Source organism: Trematomus bernacchii, unplaced genomic scaffold (genome assembly GCF_902827165.1).
Source record: "Trematomus bernacchii unplaced genomic scaffold, fTreBer1.1, whole genome shotgun sequence".
Lineage (NCBI taxonomy): Eukaryota > Metazoa > Chordata > Actinopteri > Perciformes > Nototheniidae > Trematomus > Trematomus bernacchii.
In genome coordinates, this window is record NW_022987691.1 from 404,897 (window position 1) to 417,948 (window position 13,052).

Sequence of the window (13,052 nt, forward strand, 5' to 3'; positions counted from 1 at the left end):
ATTTCACAATAAGATTATATCTTGTCTTTATTTGATGAAGAACACAGGTTGAATGATTAAGAAAGCAGCTTTGCAGAGAGTACCTGGTGTGTGGTGTTCTTACCAGCTGTGTTACGGCCACATTGCTTCCCTTCTGATAAAGCAATGCAAGATGTAACGTTATCTTTGATAATATTTCGTCTCCTCCTTTTTCGTCAACGAGAGATTTTGGCAACGTTTTTATTTAGTAAACTACATTTTCGTCTTTCTTCGTCAACGATATTGCATGTTGATATCGTTACAGTTATTGTTTACTGACGTCGGCGCCGTCTCGTCATCGTCTCGTCTTAGTCAACGAAATGAACACTACTCTGAAACATCCCTTCTGTTTTTGTATAAAGTTCATGAACGTTGTATAAGATGCACATCAGAAGAAACATGGACAATGAGAAGGGGAGGGTTTCAATGTGTACTGTTCCCTCATTGCAAATGTTTACTAGTCCCTGTAACTGCAAGTATATTTCATTGTAACTGTTGAAATGTTCTCAGCTGTCTTCTAAAAGAAGAATCTCAATCTCTAACTGTTCGCACAAGACGCAAGACCTATCAATGATTTACATGAAATGTTCTGCTCTAGATTGGCCATACATGGCCGGCTCCGGCCTATATAGCTGAACTCCTCCAGCGCTACACCCCAGCCAGAGCTTTAAGGTCTGCTGACCAGCTGCTGCTGGTAGTGCCCAAGACCAGGCTCAAAACCAGAGGGCACCGAGCCTTCGCAGCAGCTGGCCCTAGGCTCTGGAACACTCTGCCCCTCCATGTGAGGTCGGCCCAGACCCTAGGGGTTTTTAAATCTACTCTTAAAACACACTTCTTCTCTCTGGCCTTCTAGTCAGAGCGGAGCACGACTCCTGACTTTAACCCTGTGTTTTATTTATTGTCTTTTATTGTGATTATAGAAATGTGATTTTATGTGATTGTAGTTATTACATGTACAGCACTTTGGCCCGACCAAAAATCGCTTTTAAAATGTGCTTTATAAATAAACCTTGATTTGATTTGATTTAATACATCCCAGAGAGTTTAGGGTGAATAAGACACACAGTGCATCCAAGTTATTGATATGTTTATGGATGCAATGTAGCATTTCATGAGGTAAATCCTAGCAGCACAGAAGCAGTAAAAGATAATGTTGGTAGTGTTTGAGAATTGCTTTATCTTGGTTAACTTACTTTATTTCCTTGTAACCATCTCTCTAGATTTTAAATCATCCATCTTAGTCACTTTGATATAGACTCGAAGACTAGAAATCTCAAGATGGATTATTGACATTTTCTTCACAAACATTCCTATATAGCAACTTGGGGCCAACCTCTGGGTCTGAAAGTGAAATCAAGATTTAAGTTTCTCTAATGTTCAGCAGTCTGATTGCTTAGAAGTCTATGAGTATAAAATAGATGAAAAAGCTACAACGGTGTGTTACAACTTTAACACAGTTTCACAGTTAGCCTTTTTGAATTGATTGTACACATTTGGCCTCTTGAAGCCCCCGGTTGTACTAAGCTGCATCCTCACATATCTCTTCCAAAAAGATTAAACTGGCGACGACTAAAATGCCGAAATCGAGGCTTCGAAACCGCGTTTTTACAACCCAATGGAGAAATCACGGTGACTACATCGACTGCTTATAAACGCCTCCAGTCTTTGGTTGTGCACTATGATGACATTCGTGATTTCGAGTGAAATGCCTTAAATGGATTGCCATAAAATGTACTACACACATCCATTTCCCCCTCTGGATTAATTGTATTATCTTCAGAGATATCTCCACATTTGATCGAGCATCAGTTCAGACGTTAGTGTGTCAAATATCTGGATTTGAAGACCAAATAGTGAGGACATTCACATCATAACTATCTTAGTCATAAACAGATCATTTCAACTCCACAAAGACCATTTACAGTATTTAGTAATGACCTGTTTATTCTGTCGAAGGTTATGTTGAGACCTAGAATAAAACTAGCAAACTCCCAAACTGTCTGGCTCAATGAGTAACCATAGGATCCAACCCACCACATTCTTGAGCTGAGCAACAGACCCCCTTTTTTCTTTGGTAACGACCAGTCAATTTAAAATCCACGACTTTATGAGTGCTCATAAAACCCAAACCCAGCCAAATGCTTTTTATCCCAGTTCATTTAAAAAAGAAAATATTTAAATGTAAGAGGAAAAGACCATTGGCATAGTAAATCCAACATTGTACTTAAACTGGGCCAAAAGAGATTTGAGATGTACACAAATCATATTTATTTGCTGGCTTTCAGAGGTCGTAAATATGGATTTACAGCCAGGCTAAAGCGTTTCACAGCAGGAGCACAACTTCCTGAAGTGTTAACCTGCTTTAAACATCTACATGTCAATGTGTCACTTATACGTCTACATGCAGCGGTCAAAGCAGGACTCAGGGTTTGTAAAAAAGGTACATTTCTACACATTATTAGGACTAAATATAATTTTTAAATGGTAGTAATGCCCATATGATACAAGTTTGGTACCATTTACAAATATCTACAAAAACTTTAACAAAAGCCAGGAAGCCAAGAAGTTCTTTAAACTTCTCAATTGTTAAGTATTGTCTCAACATCAACAAACACTATGAATACATTTTAGACATCCAATGCAAACTTTTAGCATAAATGGAACAGTCTATGCTAAAACTGTAAAAGTGAGATAACTAAACCTCATGCCCAACATTAGCCACCTTTAGCTTAGCGGTGGTGACGTGAAGTCATGTGACCGTGCTGTAGTTCCTTTATAGCCCAACATTAGCCACCTTTAGCTTAGCGGTGGTGAGGTGAAGTAATGTGACCGTGCTGTAGTTCCTTTATAGCCCAACATTAGCCACCTTTAGCTTAGCGGTGGTGAGGTGAAGTAATGTGACCGTGCTGTAGTTCCTTTATAGCCCAACATTAGCCGCCTTTAGCTTAGCAGTGGTGACGTGAAGTCATGTGACCGTGCTGTAGTTCCTTTATAGCCCAACATTAGCCTCCTTTAGCTTAGCGGTGGTGACGTGAAGTCATGTGACCGTGCTGTAGTTCCTTTATAGCCCAACATTAGCCACCTTTAGCTTAGCGGTGGTGACGTGAAGTCATGTGACCGTGCTGTAGTTCCTTTATAGCCCAACATTAGCCTCCTTTAGCTTAGCGGTGGTGACGTGAAGTCATGTGACCGTGCTGTAGTTCCTTTATAGCCCAACATTAGCCACCTTTAGCTTAGCGGTGGTGACGTGAAGTCATGTGACCGTGCTGTAGTTTCTTTATAGCCCAACATTAGCCTCCTTTAGCTTAGCGGTGGTGACGTGAAGTCATGTGACCGTGCTGTAGTTCCTTTATAGCCCAACATTAGCCTCCTTTAGCTTAGCGGTGGTGACGTGAAGTCATGTGACCATGCTGTAGTTTCTTTATAGCCCAACATTAGCCACCTTTAGCTTAGCGGTGGTGACGTGAAGTCATGTGACCGTGCTGTAGTTCCTTTATAGCCCAACATTAGCCTCCTTTAGCTTAGCGGTGGTGACGTGAAGTCATGTGACCGTGCTGTAGTTCCTTTATAGCCCAACATTAGCTTTTTACTTCAGAAATCATAAAGTGGTGTTAATATGTGGAGATTATCTTGCTGAACTAAAAGTGTAAGTATCATAAACTTTTCTTTGGCTCTATTAATCCTTAATGTATGCATATTTGTAGTTGAAATGTGTCTCACCTTCTCGTAGTGCGTCTCCATACACAGGAAGACGGTGTACGCAGTGAGGCAGGCCAGACAGCCTTCAATATACGACTGGCTTCCCAACTTCTCCGCTTCGGCGTACAAGTTATTCAGCGTCTGCATCGTCTCCTCGAACTGCTGTTTGTCAATCTGAAATACATCAAGAAACATCAAAAAGGTTAAAAATGATAATACAAAAGGTATTGCCAAGTGCATATTTGGCTATAAGTGCGAGAGCTTTGTTGGGATATTCGACTGGTAATTCATCCTGCTAGCACCAGATAGTTTTCTCTTTCCATCTCCAGATAAATAAGCGGCTCTATTTTCTTGGAGTCTACATTCATCAAGGGATTTCTGGGCCACCTTCCCACATTGGAAATTATTAGGATGGCCTTGCCAAATAAATGTTTTCACTTAATAACTGACGTACGGTGAAAATCCTGGAAGGAATCTAGATGGATTCTCCTTCTCCAATGGCGCACCTTGAATAAAATAAAGACGTATCTCTGACCTGAAGACAGCTTCTGGGATACAAACTGTAACCAAGACTGGCTGGAAATCAAAACCGTGTTTTTCTCAAGAATTTCTTCAAATGAAGGGGGTTTGAAGAATGATGGAGGGTGGAGAGCTGCTGGACTCTGAGGCTGTTGGACTGGGGCTGTCGACAGTAGTCTGATAGAAACAGACGCAAGGTAACATTTCGGTATTGGCAAAAAAACGGAGAATCCTTGGGAGGTTATGGCGTCGGCGAGATCCATGAAGGCCATACCATTACAGTTCTTAATGTCCTGATCCTGCTTCTGAGTTCATCCGGTTTATTATCCAATGACTGGATGTTTTCCAGAAGAACACCCTGAACAAGGACGATTCTTTATAGCCCAACATTAGCCACCTTTAGCTTAGCGGTGGTGACGTGAAGTCATGTGACCGTGCTGTAGTTCCTTTATAGCCCAACATTAGCCGCCTTTAGCTTAGCGGTGGTGACGTGAAGTCATGTGACCGTGCTGTAGTTCCTTTATAGCCCAACATTAGCCACCTTTAGCTTAGCGGTGGTGACGTGAAGTCATGTGACCGTGCTGTAGTTCCTTTATAGCCCAACATTAGCCGCCTTTAGCTTAGTGGTGGTGACGTGAAGTCATGTGACCGTGCTGTAGTTCCTTTATAGCCCAACATTAGCCGCCGTTAGCTTAGCGGTGGTGACGTGAAGTCATGTGACCGTGCTGTAGTTCCTTTATAGCCCAACATTAGCCGCCGTTAGCTTAGCGGTGGTGACGTGAAGTCATGTGACCGTGCTGTAGTTCCTTTATAGCCCAACATTAGCCTCCTTTAGCTTAGCGGTGGTGACGTGAAGTCATGTGACCGTGCTGTAGTTCCTTTATAGCCCAACATTAGCCTCCTTTAGCTTAGCGGTGGTGACGTGAAGTCATGTGACCGTGCTGTAGTTCCTTTATAGCCCAACATTAGCCGCCTTTAGCTTAGCGGTGGTGACGTGAAGTCATGTGACCGTACTGTAATTTTTTTGTTAGTGAACAAAGGACACATACTTAGAATTTTTTACATGGTTTTTTACAAAAACCAAACACCCCAAAATGTCTTCCTGACGCATCAAATCCTCACCTTTGCCTGAACCGGCTAATGCTATTCAACAGCTGGTAGAAGCTAACACACCTGATGTTGACATTTTGCCAACTATGATACACTCCCTGAAAGCTGAAATGTTTTGGGAGAATTGACTCTTTGTATCCAGTCTCCGCTTTATCCAAAAATGACTAAAACAGTAGATCGGACCATTGCAAGAGTTGGTCTAGGAACACAGGTAAAACTATGCTCAAGGTCGAGCTAGCAGCTACAGATCATAGCAGGCGGATAATAGAGTTGGAGGCTACCGTTAGCATCTGACAGCTCAAGGTAAACATCTAGATGACCGATAAGAGGACCTGGGACTTCAAATATAACAACTACCCATTAGCTTGTGTGAATAGGACAACACACCATTTAAAATATATATCTTTAAATCCATCCTGGACCAGCACCTGTGATTTCTCTGACACTGAGGGTGAATTAAAGGTCTCCTATTATACTATCGAGAGCCGAGAGAGAGCTCATCAGGAGAACTCTCCCAGCAGAAACTCAGCTAAATGCTGCCGTGATGAAACTCCATATCATGTTCCAAACCACATGAAGGATTCTCTCTGAAACAGTATGGAGCTCAAACTCTTTCTCTCTCTCAGGTTTACCACAAGGTGACTTCCTTTTGATTTCCTGCTTCTTCACACATGCTCTCTCCAGTACAGGTTAGCTCTGAGTGTTAGCATGCTAATGTAAACACAGACCATATTACTTCCAGAACACGTCTCATTGTTTCTGACAGCAACGTTTCTGATTGGCCCGTGGGTGTAAAGCCCGCCCACATTTTAGTAATGTGGTCATGACGCAGCAAATCTGGATCAGCTCCGTTGTTCCCCCGTTTTTAGAGATGTGGGTACGGAGGAAAAGAGAGAGGGGTTTATTTCCTGACACTTTGTGAGTCTCCTGACACACCGGGGACACACCGGGGACACACCGGGGACACATGGTGATGTAGAGAAGACATCACTTTGTGAGTCTCCTGACACACCGGGGACACACGGGGGACACACGGGGGACACACGGGGGACACACGGGGGACACACCGGGGACACATGGTGATGTAGAGAAGACATCACTTTGTGAGTCTCCTGACACACCGGGGACACACCGGGGACACACCGGGGACACATGGTGATGTAGAGAAGACATCAGAAAGTGCATTGTGCATGATAGGAGACCTTTAAAGAGTCCTCCACCCTCCAATGTTCTGCTCTCTTTTGCCCGAGGAATGCAGCAGCGAGCTCCAACACATCAGTGGTTTTTAGGCGTGTTTGATTACCGTCATCGAGAGCCTTTGATCTCCGTCTAAATCTCCCATTCAGAGGCTGCGATTCAAACCACAGCTCTACTTCTGAGAGTCTTTCCATTGACGCAGATTTATTAGCATTATGAATTATAGATTAGTGTACAAGACTGAATTCAGGTGAGGAAAAGCTAGTTGTCTTAAAATCACTTAATATGACAATAACTTAAAAAATGTATTTGGCTGCATCTCTCTTTAAAATGGCCTGATATTAACCAAATATATCAAAGCTTAACACGTTAAATGTCTGGGGACTTCTAAACAAGCTACGCTGAAATGCATTTCATTTGTACTTTTATTGAGGCGGCTTGTGGCGCAGTGGATAGACCCTTGGTCTGGGGATCAGATGTACACAGGTTCAAACCCCACTGCAGTCAGCATGTCGTTGTGTCCCTGAGACACTTCACCCCAAAGTGCTCCTGTGGGGATTGTCCACAGTATTGAGTATGTTAGTCGCTTTGGATACAAGCCTCTAACAAGTAACATGTAATGTATTGTACCATTGGTTTTATATCTAACCTATTTTAAACCAATATTTAGAGTTCATTATAGTCTTGGTATTATTTAGTATTCAGGGTTAGATCAGTTTTAGGGTATTTGGTAAGTGTGAGGTGTGTGGAAGTAATACTTTCTTTTTAGTGTTTCTATTCTCAAGCTTAAGAAACTGAGTGTGTCTCCATTCGGTCCTTGGTAGGATTCGAGACCATTTGTGAATAAATTAATTTAATCAAATTATGTGAAAACATTTTCTCATTTAATGCAAAATGTTCAATTATAGATTGGTTTTACAACAACATTTAAAAATATGTATATTGTTTTATATATAGTTTTAATTTCAGTGGGTGGTTTGTCTCCATGTAATAGCATGATGACCTAATAATGTTTTGGCGGTTCTCTATAACAGACGTTATAAATGTGATATAGAGTGGTGAAGTCCCTCCCTTTCCGGGGACCACCATGGGACTTTATTTCGGAAGAATGATGTATTGAAGTCAATGGGGAGAGAAAACGTATCTTTCGATCCCGTTTGAATTGTGCCATGAATTACACATATGATGTTTGTCAATCTTAAAAAATCATTTCCATGTCAAAAAAGTCACAGTTTGTCGTAAAACTGTTGAAATATAAGACTATGAAAAATATGCAACTAGAAAGACTACAAATCCCAGAGTCCCGGTCCCGCATGCTGGCTCTTAGGAACCGACTAACTCCCCTTGTGTGTATGCACAGCTCTCAACATGCCCAGACTTGGAGTGATTTTCACCTCTTTTAATACTTTCCGCCTCATTCTGAAAGAAAGGAGTGAAATGTGCCAACGTGACGGCCGTCTTGGTGTGTGGTGCGAGACGGGAGATGTAGTTCATTGAGCGTTTCACACAACAAAAAGTGTTACTAAAATTTGACTTGCAAAATTATCTTTTAAATTGACAAACATCATATGTGTAATTCATGGCACAATTCAAACGGGATCGGAAGATAATCTTTCTCTCTCCATTGACATCAATACATACTTTTTCCAAAATAAGGTCCTATGGAGGTCCCCCGGAAAGGGAGGGACTTCGCCTCTCTATTGATCCAAGGGGGAAATATGTGTAGATTGCAACGAATGGTGGGTAACAGTTTGTCTGAAAATAAAACTTGAACCTTTGGAATAAAAAACATGTTTCAAAGCGTTTCGGCAAGTTAGTACTTCCCTTTAACGCTCAAGGTAAATACAGGAAAATTGTAAATATTAAAATGTAATTGAACTGAACTGATTAAATACACATTACACACAGGTCAGTGAACAATGTCAGTTCCCAATTTATATAACTAAATGTTAAAGTGATGCCAGAAAACAATATTTCTGTTCCTCAAACTGTATAGTTCCTCCAGAAATCTGAGTATCAAACAGAGCGTCAGCCGGCAGAGACAGCTTTGTTTTTACAGAGCTCCGACGTCACGTTGTTGTTTACGTCAGGAGACATCTTGTATACGGGCGAAATGTTCTCCAGATAATTTATAAATCTTATAAACAAGATCAGAGACACAGAACTCATACTATATATTTATAGAAACCCCTGTAACTCTCTTACATGGTTTGGCAATCTAGCTGCCAAATACATTTAAAACACGGAGCGCTTTTCCAGTTCCTTGGTGAGATTCTCCAAAAGCATTCAAACAGTAAGAAGCTACCAAAAATAATACAGGCCCACAGCCTAAGATAGTTATCTGCAGGAATGTGAAGTGACAGACCTCTGCAAATCAAACAGGGGAAAATGTTCGCCGTAAGACACATGAGGCTTTTTAAACTTTAGGTTATGCAAACATCCTCTGAGATAAATAAAAGGTTAGGGTTATAGTTTAAAGGCCCTGACACACCAAGCTGACACCGAAGAACACGTCCCGACGGACCCGACTGTTGTGTCGCCTCACGTCTCCTGCGTCTTGGCCATGTGTCGCACTGGAACACACCGCAAAGACTACAGCCGACGGCCAAGTAGCACGTACGCACTGCGCATGCGTGAGTGGCAATAACTCTCCTTACCAGCAGGCGGCGGTAGTGTGTATTCGTCATTCAAAAGAGGCAACCGAAAGACAGACTGCGTGATATATACAAAACAACAAATAGTGTGCGTTCCATTTTCACTCTCGTCCATCACAGACTGTTTAACTTATAATCGTATAATTCTTGCGTCCAGGTGAGATGATAAGGAAAAAAATAATAGCCGTTTGTGTGTGCCTAATCGTTTGTTTAGGTACCTCACTTCCGTTTCGCTTCTCAACCACTGATTCGCTAAGCTGAACAGCCAATCAGAGTGATTTATTTTACGGCCGAAAAGACACAACGGTGCGGGACACACCAATCTGAGTAGGGCGACAGGACGCTCATCGACGGCCAGACATCTATGGACGGCCGAAATCGGCTTGGTGTGTCCGGGCCTTAACATCAAGGAACTTTGATGGTGGACTGAATGTTTTACAGGCCAATAAGAGAGCTTCATATTTTCTCTTTTACTTTTTAAACCTGACTTCAATCTGTGTCTCTTTAAATAACCTTAATTCATTTATTTAATATTGTACTCACACTGTACTTCATTGCATCTACTTTTTAATTAAAAAAGCTGGAACTACTTTTCATGCTTGTATAATGAATAACTTGCATAGCTAACTATTATAGTACATTCTATCTAGGGTTTTCAACTCGCACGAGAGTCATCTGGAAACATTAACGTGTTTTTAAACAATTTACGCAAATGAAGACCCAGTTAGACCCAAACGTCCTCCTGTAATTCGTTCGCGGATGTTAACCGTGAATTGCATGGTTGTGAAAAGGCAAAGAAATTCGGAGAAATCAGCACAAGCTGCATGTATTCACTGCCTGGAGACCATGACTAATGTTCTGCACCTGTTCTGCAGGTGTGATGGAAACAGAGGAAAGGTCTTTTGCTGAACCGTGCTCCAGTTTCTTGAAGTTCAGAGTCACCACCACACACACACACACACACACACACACACACACACACACACACACACACACACACACACACACACACACACACACACACACACACACACACACACACACACACACACACACACACACACACACACACACACACACACACACACACACACACACACACACACACACACACACACACACACACACACACACACACACACACACACACACACACACACACACACACACACACACACACACACACACACACACACACCACACACACACACACACACACACACACACACACACACACACACACACACACACACACTTCTGTTGATTGTGTTTTTTGTTGTAAATATATTTATTACCTAGTACTTATACGAACTTATTACTACTCATTACTTCATTTTTATACCCCTTTTATCTAGGCCCTTTTTGTATCTTGTTTTATGTCACACTGTGGGACTGCGAATATTATAACACGTGGAATTCTTGACAGTAAAGTTGACTTTGATACCCGTATACTGTATGCAAATGCCTCACTGTGGTTTAACAGATCTCTCAGAGTGACAGTGAAGTGTTTCCTACCCGGGTCTCCAGCTCGGAGGGGAACTTGCTCTGGAACTGGCACACGGTGCCGTTGGAGTAATCTCTCTGGAGGAAGACTTTGGCAGCGACGGCCGCCTGCTGCCTCATGTCCTGCAGGCTGTGAGTCTGAGGACACACCAGGACTCAGCATTTAGAAACCATCACATGCTGATATAACACACTACGCACAATCATAAGCCTTTTAAAGCAAAAGTAGTTAAGTCAAACCCTTTGAGACACTTTATGAGTCAGCATACCATAATAACCTAGTGAGGCTGTCCAACAATGTCCAATGTCACTCGTTAGACGGTTTTATCCAAAGCGACTTACATATTGCCCCATACTCATATTTTTGGAGTAATTATACCGTTTTTGAGAAACAGAAATATTGTTTTTCTGGCATCACTTTAACATTTTGCGGGGGGAAATCTGCATTTTGGTTTGAGGGCGCAGCGCTCCTGTTACCCAGTTTGGATAAAACCCTGGTGTTGTAAAAACTGACATTTTTCACTGACCTGTGTGCAATGTTTATGGGGGGAGAAATTTGGGGTGAAGTGTCTTTGGGGACACAGTGACATGCTGAGAGCAGTGGGGATTGAACCAGTGCTCCCCTGATCCAAAGATCAACACAGTAGTCCACTGAGCCACAGCCCCCCCACCAACACCCCCATCTCTGACCCAAACCACGTACTGAACAGTGAATATGAACTGTGTCCATCCAATCGGAGACACAGGGTCACACGATGTCATAAAGTCAGACTGAAGCTCTCCTTCACCAGTCAATCCTCACAGTGAATACAGATTTAAACCCCAGGTCTAACGCACACTAAAGGGTATTTTAGCAGGTTTCTCTCAGTGATCGTGTTGTGATGTTAAATGTTTGTTGTCCATGTATCGTGTCTTAATATCTGTCACAAATAGAGCCACTGTGACGTCAAATTGCAGACTTGATCTGTCTATTAAAGCATTATAGAAGAACCAGAGCGTAGGAATACTCTGTTACAGTAGAAGCCCTGCATTCAAAATGTTCCTCAAGTGAAAGTATAAAAGTATTATCATCAAAATATAGTGAAAGTAGCGACAGTAAAAGTAGTCATTGTGCAGATTGGTCCATTTCAGAATAATATATATGATATGTTTTATAATGATTGATCATGAAAGTGTTCTCAAAGCTGGTAAAGGTGCAGCTAGTTTGAATGACTTTGTATACTGCAGGGTAGCTTGTGGATTTACTCCAGGTGGAACTAAAGTCTGATTTAACACTTGATTATATTTCACATCATTCATCCACATCTGTGAAGTAACTAAAGGTATTAAATACATGTAGTGGAGTACAAGTACACCATGTACCTCTGAATTGTAGTGGAGTAATAGTATTTTAAGTACTTGAGTAACTGTACCTAGGTACTTTACACCCCTAGCTTATGAAACAACACAATGTCGCTATTTAATAAAAAATATATAACTAGTTTCCAGCATATTTGTATAAACAGGCCTACTTTAGCCTGTTAGCTTGATCAAACTAGTCCACTTTCCGTCTCTTTTCATCCAGTAATACCACTCAGAAACACTCATGAAACATCACGTTAGGAAGAAACAGTTCCCACACATATGTTGTAACTAAAATATATAATATTAATGATCGTTATCTTACCTCTGCCATGATGAACACGATTGATGTTGTGTTTGTTTTCCGCTAGCCTCTTTTAGCATGTGCTGCGAAATAAGCACTCCGGAGGGGAACCTTTGTTTGATAACCAAGGTTCCGGTTGTAGAGATAACCAAACAATAACAAATTCATTAAAGATAAGATGGAACTTTATTGATGCCCGTAGGGGAACTCAGCTGTCATAGCAGCAACAGAATAAGAGATGAACACAGATAGCACATGGAATATACACGGGAACAATAAGAAAGTAAAAATACAAATTATTATTATTTAATTAATATTAATATCATGATTTTTATTTTATTTAAAAAATGTTTTAATGTATTTTATTTACTTACAGTATTTTTTAAATATTTGTATTATCATTATCATGGTATAGTATGTTTTTATTATCATTATATTCTTTATTAGTATTATTTGTATTTCTTTTTTTTTATTGTTATGTTTTTTAAATGATTTTTATTTTAATATTTATATTTGATATGCCCCCACAGAGTCATGAAGTTTAAAATAGATTTTCTAATCATTGTTGGTATTCATTATGAATATCATAACAGAAGAAAGGTTGTTTTACTCTTTGAATGTCCCAAAACACATTAAGCATAATGCTCCAGAATCATAAAAAGCAACAAAATAATATAAATCCATATAAAAAGCCGGCAGGGTCTCAG

The 13,052-nt window shown here is 41.0% G+C and overlaps 1 protein-coding gene across 4 annotated transcripts in view; it reads right to left on the minus strand.

Moving 5' to 3' along the window:
- The window catches only part of LOC117489107 (golgin subfamily A member 7-like), a 28,900-nt gene extending 16,460 nt beyond the window's left edge, over positions 1-12,440 (minus strand). For all 4 annotated transcript variants that reach the window (XR_004556580.1, XM_034138351.1, XM_034138349.1 and 1 more), the window contains exons 1-3: positions 12,367-12,440; positions 10,713-10,838; positions 3,739-3,891 (exon numbers count right to left, since the gene is read on the minus strand). Coding sequence is in view for 3 of the 4 variants with exons in the window: in XM_034138351.1 (XP_033994242.1) it covers positions 3,739-3,891; positions 10,713-10,838; positions 12,367-12,375 (288 nt within the window). In the remaining variant the exon portion in view is untranslated. The remainder of the gene's footprint in view (positions 1-3,738; positions 3,892-10,712; positions 10,839-12,366) is intronic.
- Positions 12,441-13,052: the final 612 nt, after the last annotated feature.